This window comes from Anoplopoma fimbria, chromosome 23 (genome assembly GCF_027596085.1).
Source record: "Anoplopoma fimbria isolate UVic2021 breed Golden Eagle Sablefish chromosome 23, Afim_UVic_2022, whole genome shotgun sequence".
In the NCBI taxonomy this organism is placed as follows: domain Eukaryota; kingdom Metazoa; phylum Chordata; class Actinopteri; order Perciformes; family Anoplopomatidae; genus Anoplopoma; species Anoplopoma fimbria.
Window position 1 is genome coordinate 17,542,094 of NC_072471.1, and position 27,529 is coordinate 17,569,622.

General features: G+C 41.4%; 3 protein-coding genes across 4 annotated transcripts; all 3 read left to right on the forward strand.

Annotated features, from left to right (window-relative positions):
• The first annotated feature begins 876 nt into the window (after positions 1 to 876).
• On the forward strand, positions 877 to 13,425 carry gdi2 (GDP dissociation inhibitor 2). Its single transcript, XM_054624358.1, has 10 exons — positions 877 to 1,009; positions 6,337 to 6,444; positions 7,613 to 7,712; positions 8,790 to 8,924; positions 9,202 to 9,400; positions 9,515 to 9,646; positions 10,863 to 10,962; positions 11,069 to 11,240; positions 11,399 to 11,598; positions 12,222 to 13,425. Exons 1-10 carry the CDS (start codon positions 965 to 967, stop codon positions 12,372 to 12,374), a joined length of 1,344 nt encoding a protein of 447 aa, XP_054480333.1. The 5' UTR covers positions 877 to 964; the 3' UTR covers positions 12,375 to 13,425.
• Positions 13,426 to 14,355: 930 nt separating this feature from the next.
• On the forward strand, positions 14,356 to 17,974 carry asb13a.1 (ankyrin repeat and SOCS box containing 13a, tandem duplicate 1). Its single transcript, XM_054625095.1, has 6 exons — positions 14,356 to 14,374; positions 15,741 to 15,928; positions 16,270 to 16,426; positions 16,518 to 16,652; positions 17,382 to 17,573; positions 17,662 to 17,974. Exons 1-6 carry the CDS (start codon positions 14,356 to 14,358, stop codon positions 17,817 to 17,819), a joined length of 849 nt encoding a protein of 282 aa, XP_054481070.1. The 3' UTR covers positions 17,820 to 17,974.
• Positions 17,975 to 18,099: 125 nt separating this feature from the next.
• On the forward strand, positions 18,100 to 27,245 carry LOC129112435 (ankyrin repeat and SOCS box protein 13-like). Of its 2 annotated transcripts, XR_008532367.1 has the most exons (7): positions 18,100 to 18,238; positions 19,205 to 19,392; positions 19,910 to 20,066; positions 20,177 to 20,311; positions 21,308 to 21,499; positions 21,869 to 22,063; positions 26,988 to 27,245. XR_008532367.1 is itself a non-coding variant. In XM_054624536.1 (6 exons), exons 1-6 carry the CDS (start codon positions 18,196 to 18,198, stop codon positions 21,994 to 21,996), a joined length of 843 nt encoding a protein of 280 aa, XP_054480511.1. In that variant the 5' UTR covers positions 18,100 to 18,195; the 3' UTR covers positions 21,997 to 25,182. The 2 variants fall into 2 exon arrangements, 1 of the variants encoding a protein (XP_054480511.1); XM_054624536.1 differs by lacking the exon at positions 26,988 to 27,245 and having other exon boundaries at positions 21,869 to 25,182.
• Positions 27,246 to 27,529: the final 284 nt, after the last annotated feature.

Sequence of the window (27,529 nt, forward strand, 5' to 3'; positions counted from 1 at the left end):
ATTGTATTTTTTCAGAAGCCCAGATGACTAATTTACCAAATCAAGGCAAAGTGTGAAAAAATATCGAAATGCATAACCTTAATATTAAGATATGCGCAGCACATTAAACTCACAATACAGTAAAAGGCTAATGGTGAGGAAGTTTAGACTTTGTAATTGTAACAACATGTCAATTGGCACTGCCTGGTCTATTTTAGTATTTGTTCTGCCTGTCCTCTTGCGTGCACTCGTATTAGTTGCTGCACTTATTGAATTTGTATTTGTTTACTGCACTTATCCTATTCGGATTAGTCTGTTGCAATTATTGTTTTGGTAGTAATTTGCCTCTGCACTATACTTTTGCTCTGGCTTATGCTTTGAGATGCTTGTTTAAGAAAGGAGATGCACTTATGACTTCTGGTGACTAGTAGTTCTCTTGAATACCTATGTTGAATACACTTCCTGTAAGTCGCTTTGGATAAAAGTGTCTGCTAAATGACTGTAATGTAGATAGATAGATAGATAGATAGATAGATAGATAGATAGATAGATAGATAGATAGATAGATAGATAGATAGATAGATAGATATATTTATTGTTTTGGTAGTAATTTGCCTCTGCACTATACTTTTGCTCTGGTTTATGCTTTTAGATGCTTGTTTAAGAAAGGAGATGCACTTATGACTTCTGGTGACTAGTAGTTCTCTATGTTGAATACACTTCCTGTAAGTCGCTTTGGATAAAAGCGTCTGCTAAATGACTGTAATGTAATGTAATGTAATGTCTCTTTTCATTAATAAAACATTGTATTTTGACACAAGACACTTCTGCGCCTCTCTCTCTCCTTCCGAGTGATTGACAGGTGAGAAGCCCCGCCCCCGAGGCGCCTGACGCTGAACCGCAGCCCCTTCTCATTTCCAGCCCCGCAGGTCTCCATTTTCTTATTTCCCGATATTCTGTAGCGGAGGAGTGAAGACTTGGAAAAATGAATGAAGATTACGACGTTATCGTCCTGGGCACCGGGCTTACGGTGAGAAAGAATCAAAACTACACGTTTCGCAGCGTGGAAGTGATTTGCAACCTGTTACCGACGCAGTCAGCGCCTGACAGGTCTGCGTTGAACTAACGAGGCCTAATCAGCGGCTAAGCTAGCGCTAAGTAGCTAGCTTAGCCGCTAACCGCGAATGAGCGACGTAGCTAACAGTATCCATTAGCAGTTTGCTAATGCACAATGCTAGCGGTGTCTGGAGAGATAACGTTACCTAGCACTAAAGATACGTACCACTGTCACCGTGTTACTGTGGCTATTCGTGCCGTTATTCTGGTGACTTTGGACGCAGGGCCCACGGTTATTTAACCGGTTGTTTGGTCGCCGGTCTCCCGGTCAGTGAGATTAAGACGCGGATGATTAGTGCGCTAACGTTAGCTGACCCACATCGAGCTAACCAATTAGCCCGCTAACAACAGAATAACGACGTGTCAGCTTCAGCGGCTAAGCTTTCGTGCCCGGAGCCTGTCAGCGCGGTTAATGACTTTATCCCAGTCTGTGTGCTTTATATCAAAGCGAGGCACTTGTGTAAGTATTTAAAGACATGAAGCGGCTCACTAACTAACTCACTAACTCACTAACTAACTCACTAACTAACTCACTAACTCACTAGCTCACTAACTCACTCACTAACTCACTAACTCACTAACTAACTCACTAACTCACTAACTAACTCACTAACTCACTAGCTCACTAACTCACTAACTCACTCACTAACTCACTAACTCACTCACTAACTAACTCACTAACTCACTAACTCACTGCTGTCCCTCCGGTGGACTCAACAGGCTTTCCAGTAAAAACAAGTAACTAGTCGTGTACAATCTCAGTCACGACGCCACGTTAACCCAGCCCCAGAGCTTTAATGACAGGACATACTGACTGCTTATCCGAAATCAAAGTATTACTTATTGTGTCGTTCAACTTGCACACTAAAAGCCAGGAAAGCTGAGGAGGATGTGAGGTGGCAGATCATGAGCTTTTCCCCGTGTTCAGGGGTTGTTTACCCGGCATTAGGCTTGTCAGCATTGACCATGCCATAACCTTATAATACTAGAAGCCTCCTTACTTGAATACTCATCTTATCTAATGTTTTCAGAAGAACATGGCCATCTGGATTGAAGCTCAGTGGTGTTTAAATACATGGTAGGCAAACGCTGCTTTGTTTCATTCATAACAGCAGCTGTCTATACCCGCATTCCTGGCTCTTCCGGTTGTTCTGGTGCTGTGAAAGTACCGTGATGCCAGTGGGCAGCTTCCTGTCAACTCTTACAGCAGTTTCTGGTCTGCTCTTGATCGGGAGAGCCCTAGTACAACGTCTTGATTCTGATATCATCTGCGGCTCAACACGGCCTTGTTACTTTGTTATAAATTTATATAACTTTATGATGGCAAACACTGAGGTGACAGGGCAATGGCAGCAGAGCAGAAAGAGGTTGGTTAGGTTCTTCTGGGCAGCGTGTGGATTTAGCTCACATATGGGTGTGGTTCCACCAAGACTGAGGAACCGAAAGTACACTGCAAGTAACCTGAGAGCTAGACACTGACTGCCAGCCAGCCTCAAACCGCTGCACAGAAGCTTCATTTACTTTTAGTTCCGTAATGTAATTAAGTGACTTATCTTCTGTGTATCTGACAGATTCCCATTTGATGTTACAAACTAATATAAGCACTAATATTACTACTTACTCAACAGGTTAAACTGAATTCTAAAATGAACTAATGTTTACTAGTTCTGCAACAGTATGCACTAGTTTTGTACTCCTAGATGGAATATTTTCTGCCTCATAAGGAGACTTTTTATGTCTTGGGTTATGCGACTGGGGGTTGGGGTTTCCCCATCTGTCCACTTCTAATGACACATGAGGGGAGTGGCTTGGCAAAAGATATCAAACTGTACCTGAATGCAGTCTGGTTCACATCTTGATGCTCTTGGTGATCCTAATTAAGCAGCTTGTTGCCTGAAGATGAGTGAAGCGAACAGGGTGGCATTTCAGTGGTTGTGGGTTGAAGAAGATGCAGACTGAAGTAATTGCATGCATTAGTTACATGAGAAATAGAGTGCTGCATGAATGGCATGTTTGTGTTGGCCCACTCCAGAAGTTAGCCCCAAAAAAAAAAGCCAGTGGGATTTTGTTAGTTTTATTTATTGCAGGAAATGAGCTCAGTGGCAAACGGTAATTTTTGTGCTTTTATCTTTTGTTCAGCAAGATAGTCTTCAAAAACGAAAACTACTTTCATGATTTTTGAAGCTAACGTCTATTGGCAGAAGTAAAAAGCCAACGTTAAGCTATAATCTATTAGTCGTAATGGCGTTTGGTAGTCTTGTGTGTATTTCATAAAGTACAACAAAACATTAAAATCTTTTGAGCTTGTGTTAACCACAGAACACATTTTAGGCATCTTACCAAAAACTCATTTAAAAGACCAGAGGACTTCCAGACGAGGGCTCGGAAGTGCAAAAATGCTGGGTCTTTTCCAGGTTTTAGGAATCATTCCTGCAGCACTGAATGATGGAAAATCACCAGTGGTAGTGGGGAAAATATTACTGATGGAAAAATATTTTATTTAGCCTCAAAAGAAAATACCAACAATGGTGCAGTGGAATGAAGTTCTCCTTTTAAAACTTTGAAACTATTTTAATAATCAATCAATCGATCAATCAATCAATCAATCATGAAGGCATTACCCAATAAATAATACCAAACATTCTCTGGTTCCAACTTCTTACACTTGGGTATTTATGCACTTCTTAATCTTATGTGAAAGTAAACTTATTTGGATTTAAGACTTAAAATCTTTGCCTTTTAAACAATAATTTATTAAGAAAATATTTTGTTTGTTAGATGCAGCCCTTTAGTTTAAAGTGGCCCTATTATACTTTTCCACTTTTTCCCTCTTCTTTAGTGTGTTATATATATTTTTGTACATGTAAAAGGTCCGTAGAGTAGAAAACCTGAAGTCCACTCCTAAAAGGTTTCAGAGAGAGGGTGAGAAGAGGTGCTGCAGGACAGCCAGGATGAGAAAAACAAGGAGGATGATGAGCATTAACGCATGTAAACATGTTGTAACTGTAACTTGAGATAAAAATATGCACCCGTAAAATAGCATAATAGGACCTGTTTTAATATACAAAAGTGTATAAAGTATGAATATTATTTTCATCGTAGTAGATACCTTTGCTGCTATCTTCGTGCTCATCAAAAGGAGGAAATGGTATTAAAGGAGAGGAAATAGACACAATGCTTGCATTCACTCGCAAAATAATGAATATGGGAGGTAAACTCCTGTAGAAGATTCAGGCATTAAACAATCAATTAAACTGTACAAAGTGTAAAGATTTGCATTACTACTGTAACTTAATATTCACCAAATTCTGCTAGAAAAACTATTGTCTTCAAAATCCAATTTTGCCCTGAAGCCAACACATTCCCATCTGATTTTATCACATGATTTGCATGTAGAACTTTAATCTGCTGTGTATCTAATATATATATAAAATCAAAGTTCAACAGATTCTTGTGAGTTAAAACACTTAAAAGTGTGTTTTGAATTGTTCAAAACTGCGAGTGCAGTCCTGCCGTGATTGTGATTTCCTGTCATGTGATGGTATCGTTTTGAACTGCAGAGACACTTCCAGCTCTTGTCTTCCGTGTTGGACTTTGCTGCCTCTCACACACTCTGATTTTTATGGGTCTTATGTGTTAAAAATTGAACTGGGAAGTTTGCCTTTGGTCACAATGTTTTTATACTGGCTCGATTTTCTGCCTGACTGTACACAAGATCAGTGTGTTTTTTTCCCTCTCTGTCAGCATAGCCAATACCATCTGGCTGAGGTAGCGATGACTATGCTGCCTCCGGCTGTGTCAAAGCCTTTAGTCGTATAGGCAGCTGTAGTTCGGCTTCAGTCACATGTCAACCTAAAGGAGTGACAGTGACACATCAGAATGGCTCTGTCTTCCCCACAGATTTAGGTCTAGCCTGAATTTTTGTCATTCAAGTCAACTGCATTGCAAGCTCGGACAATAGATGAAACCCAGACGTTTTCAGAGGTGATCCGACTTCACCGTTGCATGTGTTATTTTGGGAGAGCCCCTATGCAGAAAGCTGGCTTCGGATGCTGCAAGAGGAAGTGCAGTAGATACGTCACCAAAGTTATGAAGCGACCAAAAATGTTTCAATGCATTTGGCTCCGATAGCAGCATTATGGGCAGGTCGGCCATCTAAATATAATTTCATACACCCTCATTAGTCTTCCTGTCCTGGAGATTGTGTGGACACAAATGTATTGACAAGTCATAGATTAGACACTCTATAGACCATGTGATTATCGTACATGTTCATTGAGTGTTAAACTGTACCAGATCATTCCAGTTAAGTCTTGGATGCAATCTTTTTAGGGCCGGTGGAGTTATTGTGGGGAGGCTGCTCTGCCTGTGTCGCTGCAGTGTTACTGGACGGAGGCCGACATTGTTCAAAAATGGACAATGTTCAAATGTTCTTTCCAGGATTCTCCTGGTGATTGCATTCACGGTTCAAAAATCATTAAAGTGGTGTTAATTTGTGAAGGTCGAGGGAACCAGCTCGATGCTAAAGAAACAAACGGTACAAGCCCTGACACTTCCTGTGTCATTACAGGCCACAGTCTCTGCACTGAGGGAGCGAAGGTGACATCACTGGGTGAAAGTTATGAGGCGTCATGTGAAAAGCGAGTTATACCATGCACGGCCATACTGTAAAGCTGTCACTCGATAGTAAAACTTTCAGAGTAAAGTCCACACAGTCACATGATGCAAGCAGTAATCGCATTATGGCTTTTGGTCTGCGTGAATTCCAGTCTCTGTTCAACATGCACATTTCCCCTCATCACAACCAAGGCTCTGAGACTTAAAGCCATGTGAAGGCTATAATCATCCGCCCTGCTCCGCAGCAGCATGTCAGACATTATGTTAGTACTGGGTGTGTCAGAACTGAATTCTTGGATACGGTCACAATTGTATTTCTGTCAAACTTGCAAATTGTTAAATACATTGTCCCTTCAGTCTTTTTTGTCCAAAGCCATCTTTAACAATTACACAAGATTCATCAATTCAAAATGAGGTGTATGCAGGAAACTGGAGCTGGATTTGTAGTTGTACAACAGCCCGTCTGTCACTCTTTAAAACATAGTGGTTAATGTGGAGTATAGATCATTAGAGCACAAACAACACAGTCACATACATCCGCTTAGTGTTCCGATGGTGCTATAGCGAGCATGTCGTTGGTCCTGGTCTAATTTTTCTTTTTTCCTTTTATTTTTCTCCCAACAGGAATGCATTTTATCAGGAATCATGTCGGTGAAGGGGAAGAAGGTTCTGCACATGGACCGCAACTCCTACTACGGAGCTGAGAGTGCCTCCATCACGCCTCTTGAAGATGTAAGTTGATCTGTGATGCTGCTGGTTTGGCTTTGTGACACTGGGGCAGTCAAAATATTTACTCGGTATCTTAAAGCTGACATATGGGAAAAGCTGAAGAGCTGCAGCCAGTAACACGATGGTTGTTCAGACAGGGAAATCTCCGCTGTCCAAATTGTATATGTATTGCTGTAAGCAGTACGATTGATGCTTTGTTTATACTTTTTTACGCCGTAGCGCAGGCAGCGCGCAGTCTCCGAGCATGAACGGAAGCGGTTATACTCTATGTGCTGTGCGCTGTATTATTTTCAGAAAGTGCGTACAAACAAAAAAAGAAACTCTGAGGAATCAAAAAGACACCGAGTGTAACCCAGAGATATGCCCATAGACTGTAGGTGTAACCGGCAAAAGGCCATAAACTAACCTCTACAATGCCTCAGAGGGATTGTAATTATCTGTAAACTCATATTCATGGACTATATTGCCTTTGTACAATCCATGTTAAGAAAGAATTACATGAATTGTAAAGAAACAAGGGTTTAATATCCTGTAAACAATTTGATTTGGCTGCAAGCTGTTTACTGAAATGAAGATTTTTAAGACCTTCTGTTTCTAAAGAATCTTAAAGTGAATTGGCCTTCCTTGTATAATCCTCTTACATATAAATAGCGCTTTTATCAGTGAACCGTTTGTGACAGTCTAGCGATTAAGCCAATTTACAAAATTTCAGAGGTGCACTACCAAGCGCCACAACAGCGCTCCACCCGCCGGCCGCTATATCATTTTTATTTTTTTATATATATATATATATATATATATATATATATATAAAAAGTAGAAGTAGTCATTGGATATATATATATATTGTGTTCTTATTTAACCTTGTTCTGAAACATAACAATAACAACTTAACAAAGTTAATTTACCACTGATCTAGTGTTGCACATTATAACATTGTCCGACTCACAAAGGACGGTCACAAAAATAAAACATCAATGAAGATGAAGTACAACCATAGACACTTTTTGCAGTAGTACTCCCCAATACCTATTATCAGACTCTGATTTGTAAAATCACTGGATTTTACCCATTTTAAAGGTGGTCTTGCTTCCTGAAATGCACCTTCGGTGTGATTGTAATTTATTGGCTGTAGCTTGTGAATCAAGTCTGCTTCTGTGTCTCCATACAGCTCTACAAGCGCTTCAGCCTTCCGGGCAAACCTTGTGAGTCAATGGGAAAAGGCCGTGATTGGAACGTGGACCTCATCCCTAAATTCCTTATGGCCAATGGTAATACTTGGTTAACTCACCTGTTATAATGTTGTTGTTTTTTCAGCAAAGCTGTGAGCTTTAGCTTGTTGTTAGGGCTGTATGTGTCATGGTTCAAATATATATTTAATATCATTTAGTATATATTTATTTGATATTTAAAGCCTCTATAAGTAGCAGCAGGAACAACAAGTAGCACTTACATGCTGCTATAAATATTAATAAAGAGTCTAAATTGACATGGATGTTATTCAATAAATGTTTTCCAAAGTTAAAGTTGGGGTAGGCAGTAAAAAATGTTGTCATTGAAAAAAAATTGGGCAATTTCCTAATAACCTGTCAGCATATTGTAACTCAAGTGGAACCCCAGATTAGGCAGTCTTCTGGAAAAGGAAAAAATAAAAATAAAAAAAATTGCAGAATTTGAAAAAAAAAGCCCACATTCTGCAGCTCTCCTCTCTGTGTCGAAGCGCCTCCCATCAGATGAGCATTGGCATAATGGCCTTCATACAGTAACAAAGCGATTCTACAATATCGGCAAAGTGTTTCAGAAATGGAGAGAAAGTGTTGCTAATAGTTTAGCCCGCTGTTTAGCCTGCTAATTTTAGCCAAAGCTGCGCTGCAGCGGTTAAGGTTAGCAGAAGGCTAAGCTATTAGTGACATTTTCTCTCCATTTCTGAAACGATACGGCCATATTGTCAGGCTTTTCTTTTAGATACATTGTTGGCAAGGCAGTGGTTGTCAAAAGCTAGAAAAGCAACTTTTCTTGCAGGATATTCCGCCATTAAATCAGGCATTCACCAAAGCACGTTCCTATTTGCGCGCAAAGGCATCTGCGTTCTAGCGCCATTTCTCTCTGAAATTACCTTTGAATGGCCAAAGTCTCCCATCATGGGCTAGATTTTCTAAAGCCTGGAAACGGAGCCAATAGGAGGTGCAGTGGTGTAATTTTAGTTAAGACAATTTGAATCAAAATTTCTGAAAAGCCAATATGGAATTTTTGTCCAAATGACGGCGAAAATATACTGCCAACCCCGGCTTTCGGCAATAGAATCATTTTGTGATAGTAACGCTGATGTTTGCGTCTCTTTCCTTCAGGTCAGCTGGTGCGCATGCTCCTGATCACAAAGGTGACCCAGTACCTGGATTTCAAAGTGATTGAGGGCAGCTTTGTGTACAAGGGGGGCAAAATCCATAAAGTCCCCTCTACTGAGACCGAGGCTCTGTCATCTAGTAAGTTATTGGAGGACGCAGTGGCAAAGGAAGACAGCTTGAAACCATTGAGGAAATGTTTTAGATTTTCATATGCTTCATCTGTGTCTTTCTACGGAATAATCTTTGTATTGCTAATTAGTCCTTGTTTTTAAGTAGTAATGTTGTTTGGCTCTAACCCTTAACACTCTCAGCTGCCGGTTGCTCGTAGCGTTGACATTGTAAAGCTGGCTTTTCACCCACTAAGTTGCTTTCGACACAGGCCCACTCAAAGTTCTAAACTCTCGGTCTCCTAAAGGTCTGATGGGGTTGTTTGAGAAACGGCGCTTCAAAAACTTTCTCCAATTCATCTCCAATTACGACGAGTCCAACCCCAAAACCATGGAAGAGGTGGACCCCCATAAGACGACCATGAGGGCCATTTTCCAGAAGTTCAAACTGGGCCAGGAGGTCATGGACTTCACCGGCCACTCCCTCGCCCTCTACCGCACAGACGAGTCAGTGCTCTTACCAGTTGTTTGAGAAATGTTATTTTTTTTACGATAAATTAATCACACGCGATTGTGATACCATTGCACAGTATTAAATGGTCTCCATCTCTCTCCACTCAGTTACCTGGATCAACCCTGCATTGAGACGATAAACAGGATCAAGCTCTACAGTGAGTCTCTGGCCAGATATGGCAAGAGCCCGTACCTCTACCCACTGTACGGCCTCGGAGAACTGCCACAAGGGTTCGCCAGGTAGGGGACTCTCCCTTTGACACACTCAGGAAATATTCCTATGTATCACTTTGACACATATCCTGCTGCACACAGTGGAGTTTATTTATCACACCAAGTAAAAGGGACTTTTTAAATGCTTGTACTAGTTTCTGAAAATTACAGGAGCATCAGATGTGTGAAATACAGTTGTTTACGACCAAAACACGCAAAGGTTTTTGTAATCTGATCCGTTGATATGGCCCCATTATCAAAATTGGTCACAGGTTACAGCAGCGACAGTGACACACAGCTCATGTAATTCAGGGACTAGAAATTCGTCAGCATCTGATTCCCCTAATTTGCATCAAAATCACACCCCTCCTTCTGAAAGTCATAATCTGAAGAGACAGACACTTCCCAATGTCCCATGTGAAAAAAACGTCCATAAATCTGCTTAGAAATCCTAGAAAAGTAAGAGTCTCCTTAAAACTCAGGAACTTGACTGTGAGGCATCAATTTTTTTTGTATCAAAGGCACACAGTGACGTTAATCATTATCTTTTTTTTTTTTTTTTTTTTTTTTTTTTTACATTAATGAGGCTTAGAATGCAATAAAGTCTTTACCGGGATAAACACACGCATGTTTGGGTATTTTCAAACGCTTTCCTCATGTGGATTTAGATGTAAAAGGTTAGATGTCAGCTTTTGTTTGTTTTTTCAGAAATGTAAATTATTTTTAGTGTAATGTAATGGTTGTGGTGAAAACAGGCAAAAAACTTTTAGATTAAAAAAAACTACCACATTAATGATATAAACATGATATAATACTGTCACCACAAAAAAACAGGACACTGAAGTTGAAGCACCTAATTGTAATTCATTTTATTATATACATATGTGATTTTGCTGCTGTGACATGTAGGAATGTCTTCTATCATATTTAAGCATTGTGGTATTGTGCATACTGGCTCACTGATGTGACTTACCGGGGAATCTAAATAGAGCAGAGACATTGTCTCTAATGTTGGTTAAATGCTGAGGTATTAGTTGTTGCCACATTGCAATTCAGTTCCGTTTTCTATCGGATCATAACAAACAACAGAGCCTGATAAAATCCACACCATCTAGACATATATCTGCCAAACCGCTTAATCGCTCATCCTTGACTCTGGCTGCTTAAAGCAGAGATAGGGAGTTTATTGTGTTTGGGGGGGAGATAATAAGAAGCAACATCTCACACTGTGCTTCCATTCCAGGCTGAGCGCTATCTACGGTGGGACGTACATGTTGAACAAGCCCATCGACGAGATCGTGGTGGAGGATGGGAAGGTGGTGGGAGTCAAGTCCGAGGGAGAGGTGAGAAGTTTACTCCCTGATGTGTTTTGTGTGACCCAAACCCCCTTCTCAAGGAATTAAATCCTTCCCTTGACCTCTGACCTTATTTGCTGTTCGCCCAACGCAGATTGCCAGGTGCAAGCAGCTGATCTGCGACCCCAGCTACTTCATGGATCGCGCTACCAAAGTGGGCCAGGTGATCCGAGTCATCTGCATCTTGAGTCACCCGGTCGCCAACACTGGTGACATCAACTCTTGCCAGATCATCATCCCCCAGAACCAGGTCAACAGGAAGCACGGTGAGCACACACGGAAAATTATTTAATGCTACTCTCTTTCTTTATAAGAACAAATGTCCTTATCATTGCTAATGACTCAAGATGAAAACCCAAATGTTGTATTGCAGATAGGAAACTCAGCCACAGACAATAACCTTTGTTTCTTCTTCGGTTTCCAGACATCTACGTTTGTATGATCTCCTTTGCTCACAACGTGGCAGCACAAGGCAAATACATCGCCATCGTCAGCACCACAGTGGAGACAACCGACCCAGAGAAAGAGATCAAGCCGGCCCTGGACCTACTGACGCCCATCGAACAGAAGTTCGTCAGCATTAGTGACCAGTATGAACCCACTGACATGGGCACCGAGAGCCAGGTAGGATCTTTAATTCCACCGTTTTAGTGTTTCCACTCACTTCACACCACAGAAATGGTTTGAGACGCAACACAGTAAACAGTGAACATCATCTACTGCACCCTTGCTAAGACAATGACCCCATTAGATTGTAAAACATCCTGTCAATTCAACCTCACTTGTCTACCTTCTTGTTTTTTAGATTCATCTGTGTTTAATGTTAATGTTGTAAGTTTGCACAAATTCAGAAATAAACAGTTGTGCTGTTTTCTGGCAAACTTGCAATTTGAATTAATTTATATGCCCTTGGCTTAGGTTGGTTTGTTACAGAAGGAAGTGCCACTCATTGAAGCAATGCGTTTCCTCGCATTTTGCTGTTGTGTAAGAACACGCACCACTTTGCTCTGTGTTACGTGTCTGCACAGGAAACAATTCTGTGGTCTGATTCCTTCCGCCTGTAAAAACAAAGATCAGTTGCTATTTAATAGAGAAGAATTACTATGTCTTGAAAGTTTTTTGTTTTGTAGTTTATCTTGGATTTAAAGGATCAAGACTATATCTGACCTAGACTGTTCATCTGTCTCTGTGTGCACTGAAAGAATTCCTCAAACAAAAGGCCTTGTTGATCCGGTTTTCTCCCCTAGATCTTCATCTCCCGCACATACGATGCCACGACCCACTTCGAGACCACCTGCGACGACATCCAGGACATCTACCGGAGGATGACGGGCTCAGACTTTGACTTTGCCGAGATGGAGCGGAAGAAGCAGGACACCTTCGGCGACGCCTGCGAATAGAGGCGGGGCGGCCGCTACAATCCTGATTATCAAAGACAACGACGCCAACAACTGAAATCTTACAAAAAATAGTAAAAAAAAAAACTACACAAAAATGTACACACCAATGGGCTGGCTGGTCATCCGAGTAAACGGTTCTGCCCATTGAGGAAGTTCATGATATATAGAGATATGATATAGTATTGTTGGATAGTGTTCAGGGAGGGAGATATGCTTTTTAAACCCACACTCTGATGGATGTTGCACTAAACACTGGTTATGCCTAATATACAGTTATACCCTACATTCTTCTGCCGCATCATGTTGAGATGATGCATAGTCCAAAGATGCCAAATCAAATGATAATTCATAATACTATCTTACAAAGTGGGCATACGTGTCAGCGGGGTGGGTTGGGGTGCCCAATTGTTCTGTCATTGTATAAAAGGCGTTTGGAAGATAAATAATATCTATTCATCACTTATTGGTCTCTGCAAGTATTCTTTCATGTCAGGGTGAGAGAGAGAGAAGCGGCTTGGCTTCGTGCGTCCGAGTTAAATCATGCAAGCAGCGAGGCGTTCAAGCAACAGCAGGCAGCCGCTCATGGCGGTACCTCAGCCGACAGCTTCCATAGTCAGCCGTTAACGTAGGTAAGGGGTGTGAGGGCTTGATATTATTATGTGTATTTGTTTTTTTTAACCCCTTTCCTGTCTGATCTCCAGCAAAGCAAGACACATCCTATAAACCAAGCCACACAAGGGCAACTGTAGTCCAGCATAAACTACCCAAACCTGTTTCTCCAAACATCTTGAGTTAATATAATGCATCAGAGATCTATTAGTTCCTGTTCTTGTATCATGCAAAGTGATGGAAGATCTGAGCATTAACAGCAGATTGTTGGGAAGTGTAACTGTAACTGCTTAAGAAGGACCAAAATGTGTACTGCAGCAGTATTGAATTGATGAGAGCCCTTTTGGTATCTTCTGTCTTGAACAACTTAAAAAAAACAAAACATCTTGGGCTCAAATGATTTCTATACTGCAAAGTAAAAACAACTTTGTCAAAAACTGAAGCTGTGTGTGATCACTTTTTTCCCCCTCACATTTCAGACAGTATGGAGTGAACGATGATGAATGTGTGCAACGCAAGCAAAACGCACCTCTAGATTTCTGCTGCTCAAAGCAGCTTTTTCACGGATGGAGAGGATAACGAGGAAACACTGAACTTTAGGCCGACTTAAAACAAAGTAACTAGTTATTTATTAACATAATCTTATAGTCATTTTAGGTTATTGTAGCCGACAACCCTAGCCATCTGCGCCGTCAGAACAGCTGCATTGTGATATTCAAATATCAGCAGGCTGTTTTAAATGCTGTAATTGTATGTCTGTTGGGTTTTGAATTTACAAATTCATAACAAAAGTGGCAATATTTTATTTGCACATAATTCAAAAGAGGCGAACTCTTCAAAATGAAACAAAAAAGTCTGCATACTGGAAAAAACCTTTCTAACTGGATAAAATCAACAGATATGGTTATTGATTTAGATCTTTCTTACTGATTTATTGCTTTGTAACCTCGCAATAGTACAGTTCAACCTCTCGTATCTAAATAAAACACCACCCTGTGCTTTTCAAGTCACAACAATAAAGGAAAGCCCTGAGAAAGGGAGGTATCAGCTTCACCTTTTAATACTGTTTGTATTGTAATTAAGTTAAACAAATAATACATATAAAAAAAAAACCTCTTGCTAACTAAATATTGGTGCGATATTATGAAATATAAAAAAATATCTCATGCATGACTGCTGTGTATGACCATACAACCGAGGTGCCATGTCATACCTAACTAAACTGGGGAGAACATGTCTTGAGTAACTCTCACACCTGTAAACTACGACTCCCACAATCCCCTCTGGCCTCTCCCTCCCGACACTCGCACCGTTGGCTCATGTGTTCGAGTCCCCTGGCCTCAGCTGTTTCTCGGTGTTGTGTCGCTGAAACATGGAGGTGACAGCTATCGGTGAGCACCGTTAATAATGTCCACAACAGCTTCCGTACAGCTCATGTCTAGAATGGCAGTCGGTTCTCTTATTATCATATTAGTCACTTCAAATCTAGAAGACCTTGCTAGTTAACTTTACCGGTATAAAGCTAGATTCTTAGACAATGATAGCCATGACTTTAACATACAGGCTGATAAGCGAAATAATTATATATTCCATAATAAAAAATTATAACATGTTGAGAAAAAACTCAAAAGGTAAATGCACCTTTTTAGGGAATACACATTTCTCTCGTAATTGCGGATTAGTTTATGAACTAATATAGCTAATCATAACGTATTCGTTCCTATTATATTGTAGTTATTGTTTATAAAGTTAATAGTTTTTAATTAACATGTATTAATTAGTGTAAAGACGGCAAGAAATGTTGTAACTGAATGTTGAACTTTGGTAAGGTAGGCAAACGTTACTTAAAAAAACAGCCTCGTTAAATGTGTTACTGTGTGTGTTACTGTCTGTGTTACTGTGTGTTACTGTGTGTGTTACTGTGTGTGTTACTGTGTGTGTTACTGTGTGTGTTACTGTGTGTGTTACTGTGTGTGTTACTGTGTGTGTTACTGTGTGTGTTACTGTGTGTGTTACTGTGTGTGTTACTGTCTGTTACTGTGTGTGTTACTGTGTGTGTGTTACTGTGTGTGTTACTGTCTGTGTGTGTTACTGTGTGTGTTACTGTCTGTGTTACTGTGTGTGTTACTGTGTTACTGTCTGTGTTACTGTCTGTGTTACTGTGTGTTACTGTGTGTGTGTTACTGTGTGTGTTACTGTCTGTGTTACTGTGTGTGTTACTGTGTGTGTGTTACTGTGTGTGTTACTGTCTGTGTTACTGTGTGTGTTACTGTCTGTGTGTGTTACTGTGTGTGTTACTGTGTGTGTGTGTGTTACTGTGTGTGTTACTGTGTGTGTTACTGTGTGTGTTACTGTGTGTGTGTTACTGTGTGTGTTACTGTCTGTGTTACTGTGTGTGTTACTGTGTGTGTTACTGTCTGTGTTACTGTGTGTGTGTTACTGTGTGTGTTACTGTGTGTGTTACTGTGTGTGTTACTGTGTGTGTTACTGTCTGTGTTACTGTGTGTTACTGTGTGTGTTACTGTGTGTGTTACTGTGTGTGTGTACTGTTACTGTGTGTTACTGTGTGTGTTACTGTCTGTGTTACTGTCTGTGTTACTGTCTGTGTTACTGTGTGTGTTACTGTGTGTGTTACTGTCTGTGTTACTGTGTGTGTTACTGTGTGTGTGTGTGTTACTGTGTGTGTTACTGTGTTACTGTGTGTGTTACTGTGTGTGTTACTGTCTGTGTTACTGTGTGTGTTACTGTGTGTGTAAGGCCTCTGGGCGGACCGGACCGTCCTACACGAGGCAGCGTCCCACGGCAGGGCCCTGCAGCTGAAACAGCTGATAGAAAGTGGGGCATCGGTCAACATGGTGACGGTGGACAACATCACTCCCCTCCACGAGGCCTGTATCCAGGCTCATCCGAACTGTGCCCGGCTGCTGCTGGAGGCTGGAGCCCAGGTGGGATAAACCCCCATGGTCCTACCTTAATCTATGGAGGACCCAAACTTGACTTGTATAGATGTGAACAAATAAAATGTTCAAATTAATTGGGACACATTATCGCAAACACTGGTTTAAAGTGACGCAATCTATTACAGAATAAATAGTGCCTTTGTGAGGGTTGCGAGGCAACTGCCTCAAAAGTTACTATGGATCTGTTGCTGACAAATAAAAAAACGTTATTTAGATCAGGAAAGTTGTGAATGGAATTATGTCTGCACACTTAATGAACTGTGATGACAATAATCTGAAAGAGTATGGAGAAAATAAAACAGGAATTGATTCTCTGGTCATTCCAGGTGGATGTACGGACCGTTCACGGGAGCACTCCTCTGTGTAACGCCTGCGCCTCCGGCAGCCTGGAGTGTGCCAGGCTGCTTTTGCAATACAGAGCCAAAGTGAACCCATCCCTCACATCTCTCACCGCCTCACCGCTCCACGAGGCCTGCATACGAGGTAGACCTTCAGCAGCGATAAGACTGCGTTCAACCAGATCTCCCCCCATTCAGACCTATTCACTGTATGTCTAACTTTACATTCCTCTCAGGGAATGTCGAAATAGTGCGGCTAATGATAGCCAGCGGTGCCCAGCTGGAGGCGTATGATGTCCACTTTGGTCCACCACTCCACATCGCATGTGCTAAAGCACACCTGGTTTGTGTCAAGGAGCTTCTTAATGCAGGTCAGCAAGAATGCTGCAGGTCATGTGACAGATAATCTGTGATAAAATCAAGTTCTTCTGCTTCCTCTTAGAGCTCTCTATGGTAATACGCCAGATTCTACCGCGCCCAAAGGAAAACAACCAATCAGAGCGGCGGAATCTCTGACGCAGCGGTCAATTGCTGCTCGTGAAGCTTGGGAACTCCGATCAAACTGTCAAACTAGGCAGCACTGATCAGATATGAATGAAGAGTATGTTCCTGCATTGCCTATTTCTGGCCTAAAATGTTTTCAGAAACATATTTTGCTGTAAAATGGGAAAGTTTGCTCCAGTCGGTGGGCGGTGCTTGGTTTCGTCTCAAACTGTTTTCAATATCCACTTTTCCAAGTTTCAATTAACAGCAGTTAGCAACTGATTCATTATGGTCTATAAGGGTGTAGAAATTAGTCTCTGTGCCTCTTTTATGATGTATTTCTTGATTATTGCATGTCAGTGCAGAATGACAGCTTTAGAAGAACTCCCTTGCTTTTTGATTCTAAGAGATTGACAACAAAATTACGTTTGGTATCTGCAGGATGAAGAGAAATACACCACCAAGCCAACGGAATGATAATGCAACTCTAATGAGTTGTCATGAATGTATGAAGGCGGATTTCACTTAATCAAAATCACAAAGTCTACCAAAACATTCAGATAATTTCTGTTGCAAATCCAACTAAACGGGCCTCGACCCATTTCAACTTTCTGCAGGTGCCAATGTGAACTCAGTTAAGTTCCACGAGACAGCCTTGCACCATGCAGCACGAGTCGACATGGTGGACATGATCGAGCTGCTGATGGAGTTCGGAGCCAAAGTGTACGCCAGCGACAACCTGGGAAAAAAGCCTGTAGACTACACAACACCAGCGTCTCCGGCTCACACCTGTCTCATGTTTTATGAAAGTAAGTTCCTTTTTTTCAGTTTTGCTTTGGAATCGTGATAGCTGGCTTCTTCTTTTTCTTCTTATTCTTCCTCTCGACCTTCTCTTAGGTAATCCTCTGAGTCTGCTGCAGCTTTGTAGAATCACTGTGAGGATGAGGCTTGGTACCAGGGCCTCAGAGGTCATAGGTCAGCTGGACACATCCCGCCGCATCCACAGTTACCTCCAGTACTGTGATCACCCTGCATCGCCACAGAGTGACACATGAACAGATCTTCAAGCACTGTATGAGAGACTGGTGTTTGATTTTAGATACAGCATCTCCAAAAGAAAGCATTGGGGGACATCTGCTTAAAATGTTAGTTCATCCATCATATTTCTTGAATGCCATGTGACTCAGGATTGACGTCACATTGTGTATTATGTCGCAATAATCATCCTGACTTAAAATAAACATCTGTTTCTCCAAAGATTAATGAAATAGTCCACATGGTGTAAAAACTACAAGTCCCAGCATACGCTTCGAGTTCCGGGTTTGTCACATGACACGTAAACATTAGCAAGACGCGGCTGTTTACAAACAACTCGTCTCCCCGCGTCTGCTTGAACGGTGTTAATTCTGCCCGGAGGAAACAAAAGACAAGATGGAAATTGAAAACGATCGTCCGTATTTCTTCGGAGACATCGGTGAGTATGAAACAGGACGACATGGACTGTGACACTATTGCTCTCTCGGGTCTTGACCCGGTTTGACTGTATGGTTGGACTGTCAGCGGGAATGCTAACTATAGACTGTATATAGCTAGCTGCTACCAACAGCTGTAACATATGCAACGTAGTTGTAGCTCCAGATGATTGCTGTTCGCTTCCTGTTTACGTGTGTTTACTGCAGAAGATGTAAAGTATGCAACTTTAACAAACTCTACATTACATTACATTAATTATAGTCAAATTTACCATTAAAATGCATTTTATAAAAAGCATCTTACATTTTGGCTGTGTATTCAACATAGGTATTCAAGAGAACTACTAGTCACCAGAAGTCATAAGTGCATCTCCTTTCTTAAACAAGCATCTTAAAGCATAAGCCTAAATTTAGTTTGAATTAAACTAGACAGTTACCGCACAGCCAGACAACGCATTGAGATGTTTATTAATAATAATGATACATTGTATTTGTATAACGCTTTATAAGGTACTCTAAAGCATTTTACTTGGTAAAGACAGAAACAATTAAAGAAATAACAATGTAAACAAGGCAGATAGATGACATTATAACAGTAATAAACAAAAAAAAACAATCCACATACCGCATGTGCAACAGTGGGTGAAAATACTGATGACAACACTGAAGTAGGGCGGCTGTGGCTAGTGGAGAGCAAGGTAGTTCTCCAAACAGAAGGTCGGTGGTTCGATACCCGGCTTCGGCAGTCGATGTGTCCTTGGGCAAGACACTTAACCCCAAGTTGCTCCTGAAGGCTTGCCATCGGTGTGGACTGGATGTGAATGAATGTTAGTTAGAGTCTGATGGTGGCACCTTGCCTGTCATCATGTGAAATGGGTGAATATGTAATATACTACTGACTGTAAGTCGCTTTGGATAAAAGCGTCTGCTAAATGACTGTAATGTAATGTAAAAGTATCACCCCGCAGGCTGCTGGTCGGAGAGAACAGAGGTCCACAAGGCGGCGTCGCTCGGCCACACCTCACAGCTGGAGCACCTGATCCAGAGCGGAGCCTCGGTCAATGTCGTGGCGGTGGACTCCATCACACCGCTGCATGAGGCCTGCCTCCGCGGACAGACCCAGTGTGTCCAGCTGCTGCTGGACGCTGGAGCCCAGGTGAGCCAGGGAGAAAGACGGACGCATATCTGACCTTAAAAGAAAACAGAGCTTGCCTATATGGGTAAACCCACACAATTCTTGCATTTCATTCATTAAAAATATTGAACCATTAAGGTCAAACGTTGTGATTATATTGCAGTGAACAAAGGTTGATTATATATATCCAATCAGAGGGTCGGTGGTTCGATACCCGGCTTCGGCAGTCGATGTGTCCTTGGGCAAGACACTTAACCCCAAGTTGCTCCCGAAGGCTTGCCATCGGTGTGGACTGGATGTTGCATGAATGTTAGTTAGAGTCTGATGGTGGCACCTTGCATGGTAGCCTGTCATCAGTGTGTGAATGGGTGAATGATATGTAATATACTACTGATTGTAAGTCGCTTTGGATAAAAGCGTCTGCTAAATGACTGTAATGTAATGTAATGTAATATAGAGACATAGAGGGGAGAGGAAATGTGAGAAGAGGACGTAGAACCTCTGTATAAATAACCTTATGTCCCATAATGCATCTAAGGTGGATGCGAGGAACGTTGACGGGAGCACCCCGCTGTGTGATGCCTGTTCGGCCGGCAGTCTGGAGTGTGTCAGGCTCTTGCTGGATCACGGTGCCAAGACCAACCCTGCCCTCACCTCCCGCACCGCCTCGCCCCTCCACGAGGCCTGCATGGAAGGTGAGGGCCTCTGCCCACGACACATGCCTTTCGGTTTCTGTGAGATCAAGTTAAGCCCTCACATGAATCTATACAAAGAGACTCAGACCGCGACAAATGTCGTTTTCCAGGAAACTCGGACTGTGTGAAGCTCCTGATTGCCATGGGTGCTTGTCTGGAGGCGTACGACCTTTACTACGGGACCCCGCTGCATGCTGCTTGTGCCAACGAACACAAGGAGTGTGCGAAAGAGCTGCTCAATGCAGGTAAGCGGGAAATGTGACGTACTTTAAATGTATATTTGCTACCTGCAGTTTTGTACGTTTTAGCATATTGAGTAGAAATGTTTTGGGTGATTTCTTACCTTCCAGGTAGCCACCATTTTCAGTTTTTCAGTACCTTGTGTAAATCAACGTGCAGCGAGTTAATATATGAGTGAGACAGGTAAAGTAATTGCCTTCTTTATTTGGCAAATAAATGCATCTAACTAGAGTTGCAAGCATGGACAACTTTGTATACTATAAAAATACCAAAATCAAATCAAATTCACATATTTCTTCCAATGATAATTCTCTTTATTATTTGAGAACATATAGCATATAAGAACAATGAAAGACAACGTCAGTGGAAATGTTCTTGTGGATGGACAAACATGGCTACAGGGAGGATCTTAATAAACCATCAAACCTACATGATCAGTTATCCAGCCCTCTGTAGAGTTGTGAGTTATTAACAATAGAACAAGAGAAACACTGAATATGGCTTTTGATTTAGGTTAAACTTGGCAACTACAGTTTTTCTTTCACAACAAATTTGACACCAGAACTTGTGAACTATTCAGCAGCTAACTCTCGCATGCTTGATTGATGGATGTCAGAGATTGTACTCTCCTCTTCAACCACATAATAAAAATGGAACTTTGAATCAAAATAAAATACAAACAAAACCAGAGCACCAAATGTGAATTAATCTGCCACTGAAAATAGTCCCCAACAAATGCAATTTTTCCTCTCGTTTGAGTAACTATTGTTTATAACTACTAGCTGTTTGAAGAAATGACTGAGCCTTTTCTTTTCTTTTTTATGAAACTATATATTTGTGACCCATCCAGAGAGGTTAGGGTGGTCAGAAATTATCGAGAGACGGATTAACGCATTTTTGTTTTTTGTCTTTTCATGAAATTGGTTCACAATAAGAAAAAATATAAAATATCTCCGGCTTCATCCTTCAAGAGGTGACATAATTGTTGTTTTCTCTTCAAGGGGCTAAAGTGAATGCTGCCAGGCTTCACGAGACGCCGCTGCACCACGCTGCTAAAAACATGCAAGTTGAGATGGTGGAGATGTTGGTGGAGTTCGGGGCCAACATCTACGCCAGGGATCAGCACAACAAGAGACCAGTCGATTACACCAAGCCGGGCTCTCCCTCTGCAACCTGCCTACAGTTTTATGAGAGTACGTTAATGCGGTTTTGAAGTCAAGGCTGCATGGAAAACAAACATTGCTTACACAGTTAGTGTTGTTGCGGTTTATATTGCACAACAGCGTAGTGTTGATGTAGCACCAGTAGATGGCAAGCAAGGATTGCGTTTCACTTTCCAGGAAGTCTCAGACAAGTTGTTCATATACACCGGTGGTCATGTTTAGTTTAGCCACTAAAGTGTACACATATGAGATGGTGATGATTTACACCCAGAAAGAAGAGCAGAGAATATTTTTTTTTTATGATGTTATCCCCCCAGATACATTTAGTTAGAAAATCTCACTCAGAATACAAATATAACACTTATATCCACCTCTTTTTTTTTTTTTCTCTCTCTGTAGCCAACCCCATGAATCTGCAGCAGCTCAGCCGCTTGGCATTGAGGGCGAATCTGGGCACCAGAGGTCTGAAGGTCATAGGTCAACTGAACGTACCAAAGCTCATCATCAGCTATCTCTGCCATCAGTGAGCGTCCCATGAGAGGAGGAGTCGGGTCGCTGTTCACAGAAAAATCTGAAAAAAGAAACACAGCCAAGGTGCCAATGTATGAGATATGATAATAGTAGACTCACAGTTTAGTGGTAAGCACAATGCTTCTTTTTTATCAAGTTCTGCAAGTAAAATGTTACAAGTCAGAGAGGAGTATTCTAGCTCCTCTGAAATTGTTTAGGTGCAGAAGTAAGTTCATCATTGCGTTCACATTTACGCCAACGTTTGGATTTTAAAGTTACTACAATGAATTTTTAACCGGTTATGAAACAGTCTTAATTTAATACCGACCAGGAAATGTTAACCCTAAAATACTGTCTCCTCAACAGCATCATTTTGAGGAAAAAGCTGCACTCACAACCACTCCCTGTGGTTCACTTTCAACGATCACAGTCACTAGATTGGGGTTGATAGGCATGTGTGAAGATGATTTATTTATTTTAGTTTGCATTAGTTGTTGCAAATAGAGGCACCAGTGTGTAATCTTAATGGGGATAGTCTGGAGGTTTAGTAGTGTGGTTGTATGAGGTACTTCTCCATAGTCAGAGTATTACTACAGTAGATGGAGTTTGGAGAAACAAACAGGAGTACCAGAACAAGAGCAAAGTAATGTTCTGCTGTGGATGTATTTATGACACCTAAAAGAATCATTATCAGTTTATGTGTAGACTTTATTTAGAATATTTTCACCTCTTTACCTTGCTGTCAGACCGACCTTTCTGACAGGGAACTGAAGCAGTTAGCTCTACTCTCTTCAAAGACACCAGACTCCTTTGATAAAAACAGTCATTTTAGCTAACAGAACACAGGAGCTGCTGGTCTGGGTTTGTGATATTCTGTGACTTTGGTGTTTTTAAAGGGTTCGTTCAGATTCACCGATGTCACACTGGTCCTCCTGTCTTTCCCGTGTCTATACACTGGCTATGGAGAAGCGCTTCAAACAACCCCACTTCTAAACATCCAAACTATCCCTTAAACTATAAATTGCAGCTATAAAAGTCTTAAATAGCATTTCAAGTTAGTCATTAAATGAAATATTATATGTGACATGCACTACAAGAGAAGAGTGTGCCTCTTAATATTTCTAATATATTATATAGGTTTTTATTTGAACTAGAGAACAAGTGTCAGAGCTCAGGGAGAGGGATCATAATTTGCCCAACTAAAGGTTGCTGGATTGAATCCTGGATTTGCCGGGAAATATGCACGCATGTCACTAAACTCGCGGGCGTACTGTAAATGCTGAGTAGCAGCCAAAAGGTGAAATGACCAAGAGATTGCATACATGCTCAGTCAACAGAAGGCCGTCTCCTTTTTAATATGTAACATCCAGTCTGGAATACCAAGCAGCGTTGCTGTCACAGCAGCACTCAGAGCGACTCTCTCCAGATGCTGCGTCGCTCCGTCTCGGATTCCTGAGATTCTCACCCCGCGCCTCGGCGACGGCCTTCGTTTCATCCACTTTGAGGAGACGAGATCCTGGCTGCTCTATTTATAGCTCTGTTTCTGTTGCTCCACTAAAGCTGCTCATAGAGACGAGCCAGAGAGCTCAGTCAGGTCTTGGTATTTTTAGAAGGAGGTGCAGGAAGTTGTTCCACAAAGTGCTTTGGATGCTTTGTCGACTCTCTTCTAATTTGGCATTGCCTGTTTTGGAAGTTTGTGAACTTATCTGCAGATGTTGAATCCGGCCACTTTTATGATTTTTTTGGGTCAGGCACTGCAGTTGCCGTGGAGATGGAACCTCTTTGTACAGGAAGTAGTGAACTTCATTCTAAGTATTCTCAGCCTTTGCTCATATCATTAGGCCAGACCTTTACTTGAAGAATGATATTGTCTCATCAGCCTAAATGAGAAACCGCTGCCTGCTGCTTTTGAGCATGAGCACCAGAGACTTTCACCAGCCCAGTCGGCGAACTTCAGGTTAGCCTGATGCTAACTTCAGATTAGCTTGATGCTAACTTCCGGTTAGCCATATGCAAGCTTAAATATGGATTAAATAATCGTGCGCCCTTCTAGACTCTCCGGATGTTATCGGACCGAATTTAATCAAGGGCTGATAATGAAACAAGTTATTTTGCAGCGGTTGTACCACTGAAAACATATACAAGGAAAAAATAAATAAAAAATCAGCTGTAAGCTTTTAGAATAATTTACTGTGATTATAATGCTAACATACACTGAAGGTGCATTACACGGTATGATCAAATTGATCTGTTTTTTCTTCTCTTTCCCTTTGTTCCCCCTCAGTATGAAGTATAAAACACCGTCCATGTGTTGTTTACTGAGTTCACCCTTCAGGATTTCTTGGGTTCCTGGTTTTCCAACCTTCTGCTTGTATGTGGATCTGCCAGCGGGCACCGTTAGCTTGTGCAGCTTTGAAGAGGCTGATCGGTCAGCCCTCATGGAGGACTGCACCTGCGTGTTTACTGTTTGTCTGACAGATCCTTTACCAAGCATTCAAAAGCAATATTTCACGCTCTCGGCCGTCATCCAAACCTCTCATTTCACCCCCTTCTCCCAGAACGTGCCCGGGCTGCACGATGCTGGCTGCAATACAGAGCCCGTCTGCTGCTACTCCATAAATTATGCCGAGCCCTTACAGTTTGTTTAATCGAAAATGTCGATTCCTGGAAACCAATCTTCCATCATTGCTAGAGATTTTGACTAGGTGTCATGCTACAAAAATGCAGTCTGGTTCATCATAATCTTAGCTTGTAAATAATCTTGAAGCAAAGTTCTCTTCTTCTTCTTCCCGTGGAGCGTTCCTTTTAAGACTTAAAATATCTGACCCTGATACAGATGGGGTTTCTACTTACGGCTCCTGGACAGCAGGAGGGACCTGGAAAAGAAAGTAGAGGAGAGCAGGGCAGGCATGCAGGGAATATCCAGTTATCTAAGATGAGAAATGGTCCATATTCCAAAATAGGAGCGTTGAACTTCATGTCGAACAACAGAGCGTTTGGTCTGTTGTCTCGTCAGATTGAACAGCCCTGTCCGTTCTCTCAGTTTGTTCTCAAGTGTTGTCATATTAAAGTAAATAATGTCAGGTTTAATGTGCTCCGATGTTTAAAACACTCTGATTTATGCTTTAAAGGTGCTACAAAAAAAACTGAGGAATGATCCCAAAAATGTGTCATCAATATTTATCTTATTAAACTGTACAGAAGTGTTGCTCTGAATATTATGATTTATTGAATAAATGGTTCTGTTGACGTGCTTGCTGTTTCATACATGTATGCTGGACTGTATGTCCTCATGCTGCCGTCTGTCTGTCTGCTTCCAACTTATTTCGTAAACACAAACTGAGAACAGTACGTGACAGATGTTTCATCCTGACAGCACAGCTTTTCTCTGTGCAGTACAGTAACCCGTTAGCACTGTGCTGCACATGAAGACACGCAGTATTATTTCCTTAAGCTTTAACAGGGAAATTTGCAGATTTTTAAACTTATCGGCCACCAACGAGAAGGTTGTGGTTATGTATTGTTATATTATCTACATGCCATCTACATACATTTTTTGTCTGGACGTAAAACACTAAACTGTAAGACAGTTATTAATATTGGGCCCAAACTAATTTTTTGGGCTGATTTAAGACCCTGCAACTATCTTTGAAGCTACTTATGAGTAGGAGTTTAAAGGCCCTGAAAACCCATTTCACCCACGTTGGAGTGTTGGAAAAAAGTGACACTCGTCTGTTTATGTAACCAGGTCACTGTCATTTAAATCACACCACACAGCACCAATGGAGCAAATTAGCTGAGTTTGTGAGCGTTAAGCTCTTAATACATTAACATTAAAGATGTGCTCACACATTATAGTTGGAATTTTTTATTATTTAGTCATGATTACTTAATGTAATTAAGAAAAACTTCACATTCTGAGGGGCTTAAAAGTGGACTTTGGGACTGATAGGGTTCAAGAGGTTACTGTATATCAATTTACCTGATCTTAAATCAGTATTTCCAACAATAAACTCAGTTGCACTAGTTTACCACTAGGGTGCGCCCTGGATAAAGAAATCATCTGTCAACCGAATGCTTGCAGTATTAGTGAGCCAACAACAAAATGTGTTTCCCAGTCGGCGCGTGTTCAGACCCACAGGGCTCTGAGGAAACAAGCTCCTGTAACTGTGGTTCCTCTGCAGCTTGTGGCTAATTAATATGGCCGTGCTTATTTACTGTCATCTGTCAGGAAACACAGCTCTCTACGTCTCATGAGAAATAGATCGACACATCTTGGCAGTAAGAGAGGTGAGCAGGAAAAAGATCTGGAGGGAAGATTGTGGATTTGAGCAGACAGGAACCAGGAGGCTTTTAGTTTGAGAATCAGATAAACGAGAGCTGGATGCTGTGATGGTCCAGTGCCACACTCCCCCATCAGACACTACAGCCTGAAAACCAGCACCCTGAAATGAGCTGCAGATGTGAGACTGATTCTACAAGAATCTGTTTACGCAGAGAAACATGAACCCAAAGTCTACAAAGAAACACGCTTCGGATTAAACAAAACGTTCAACATTTTCTGCGGATTGAAATTCACTTATATGTGTTGCTTTAAAATGATTTCTACATCAAGAACATTCATGCTAATTCAAAGTAGTTAAGGTCTGGCAGGAGATGGATGTTTGAGACCCTGGCTATTAGTATATCTCTATATAAATAAACACTGTTATATAAACAATATGACAATTGGAACTGAGCACAGGACTGATCAGGATGTGGGCCGTGTCTGCTATGAATGTCTAGGCCTAGCTCTGTGTTATTGTAATGGTTCTTCTATAGAAATGGCCAATTAAAAAAAAAAAACATTCCCCAAAAATCACAGTTTAAATCCCACAATATTTCTCAAACCTAAATTAGTGACTAGAAGAAACACTTTCAACTTTATTTCTACTCTATATATTCAAAGATGCAGCTTCAAAGTAAATTCGAGTTGTCTTTCTGTTTGGTCTCTGACCTCATCATGCAGGTTTGATTTTGCACATCCTGTCTGAACCGGTGGCCTCTGCTGTGACCTGTAGGATTAGCTCATCCCATCGCTTTGCCGTGGAAGGCCCTGTCTAAACGGAGGGAACATTCTGAAGAAAGACTCATCTCCATGAGCGGAAGTATCTGACTCAGCAGCTGTTGTTGTCTCGTCAAAATGTCCCGGCAGATCTGAAACCACTTGGAAAGACATAAAGAAGGAAAGATAACTTGATCAGTGAGCTTCAGGAGAGTTTTTCTTGCAGCCTCGGGTCCTTTGGATGAAGAAAATTTAAAAATAAAATAAAAATGTGTTGACATTTCTGATTTTATTCATCTGGGTATTTGTGCCAGCTTTTAAAGAAATTCTCAAGCCCAAAATGTCAAGCCCATTTTTAGCATTATAATGGAATGTGCTTTGGCTTATTCTCCTGGGTAAACTGTCCAGAACTGACTCAATCAAAGAGTTTATAAAGAGCCTAAATCGTCTGAAAAGACTCTGAGACACTGACCTATTGCAGCTTTATCAGGAACATGACACCACGA

Bases quoted from the DNA above. Each gene is read 5' to 3' on its own strand.
- gdi2 (XM_054624358.1), top strand. From the start codon at position 965: ATGAATGAAGATTACGACGTTATCGTCCTGGGCACCGGGCTTACG. The intron at 7,713-8,789 runs GTAATACTTGGT...TCTTTCCTTCAG, and splicing joins TAAATTCCTTATGGCCAATG to GTCAGCTGGTGCGCATGCTC. The intron at 10,963-11,068 runs GTGAGAAGTTTA...CGCCCAACGCAG, and splicing joins GAGTCAAGTCCGAGGGAGAG to ATTGCCAGGTGCAAGCAGCT.
- asb13a.1 (XM_054625095.1), top strand. The intron at 15,929-16,269 runs GTGGGATAAACC...TGGTCATTCCAG, and splicing joins TGCTGGAGGCTGGAGCCCAG to GTGGATGTACGGACCGTTCA. The intron at 16,653-17,381 runs GTCAGCAAGAAT...AACTTTCTGCAG, and splicing joins CAAGGAGCTTCTTAATGCAG to GTGCCAATGTGAACTCAGTT.
- LOC129112435 (XM_054624536.1), top strand. From the start codon at position 18,196: ATGGAAATTGAAAACGATCGTCCGTATTTCTTCGGAGACATCG. The intron at 20,312-21,307 runs GTAAGCGGGAAA...TTTCTCTTCAAG, and splicing joins GAAAGAGCTGCTCAATGCAG to GGGCTAAAGTGAATGCTGCC. The intron at 21,500-21,868 runs GTACGTTAATGC...CTCTCTCTGTAG, and splicing joins CTGCCTACAGTTTTATGAGA to CCAACCCCATGAATCTGCAG.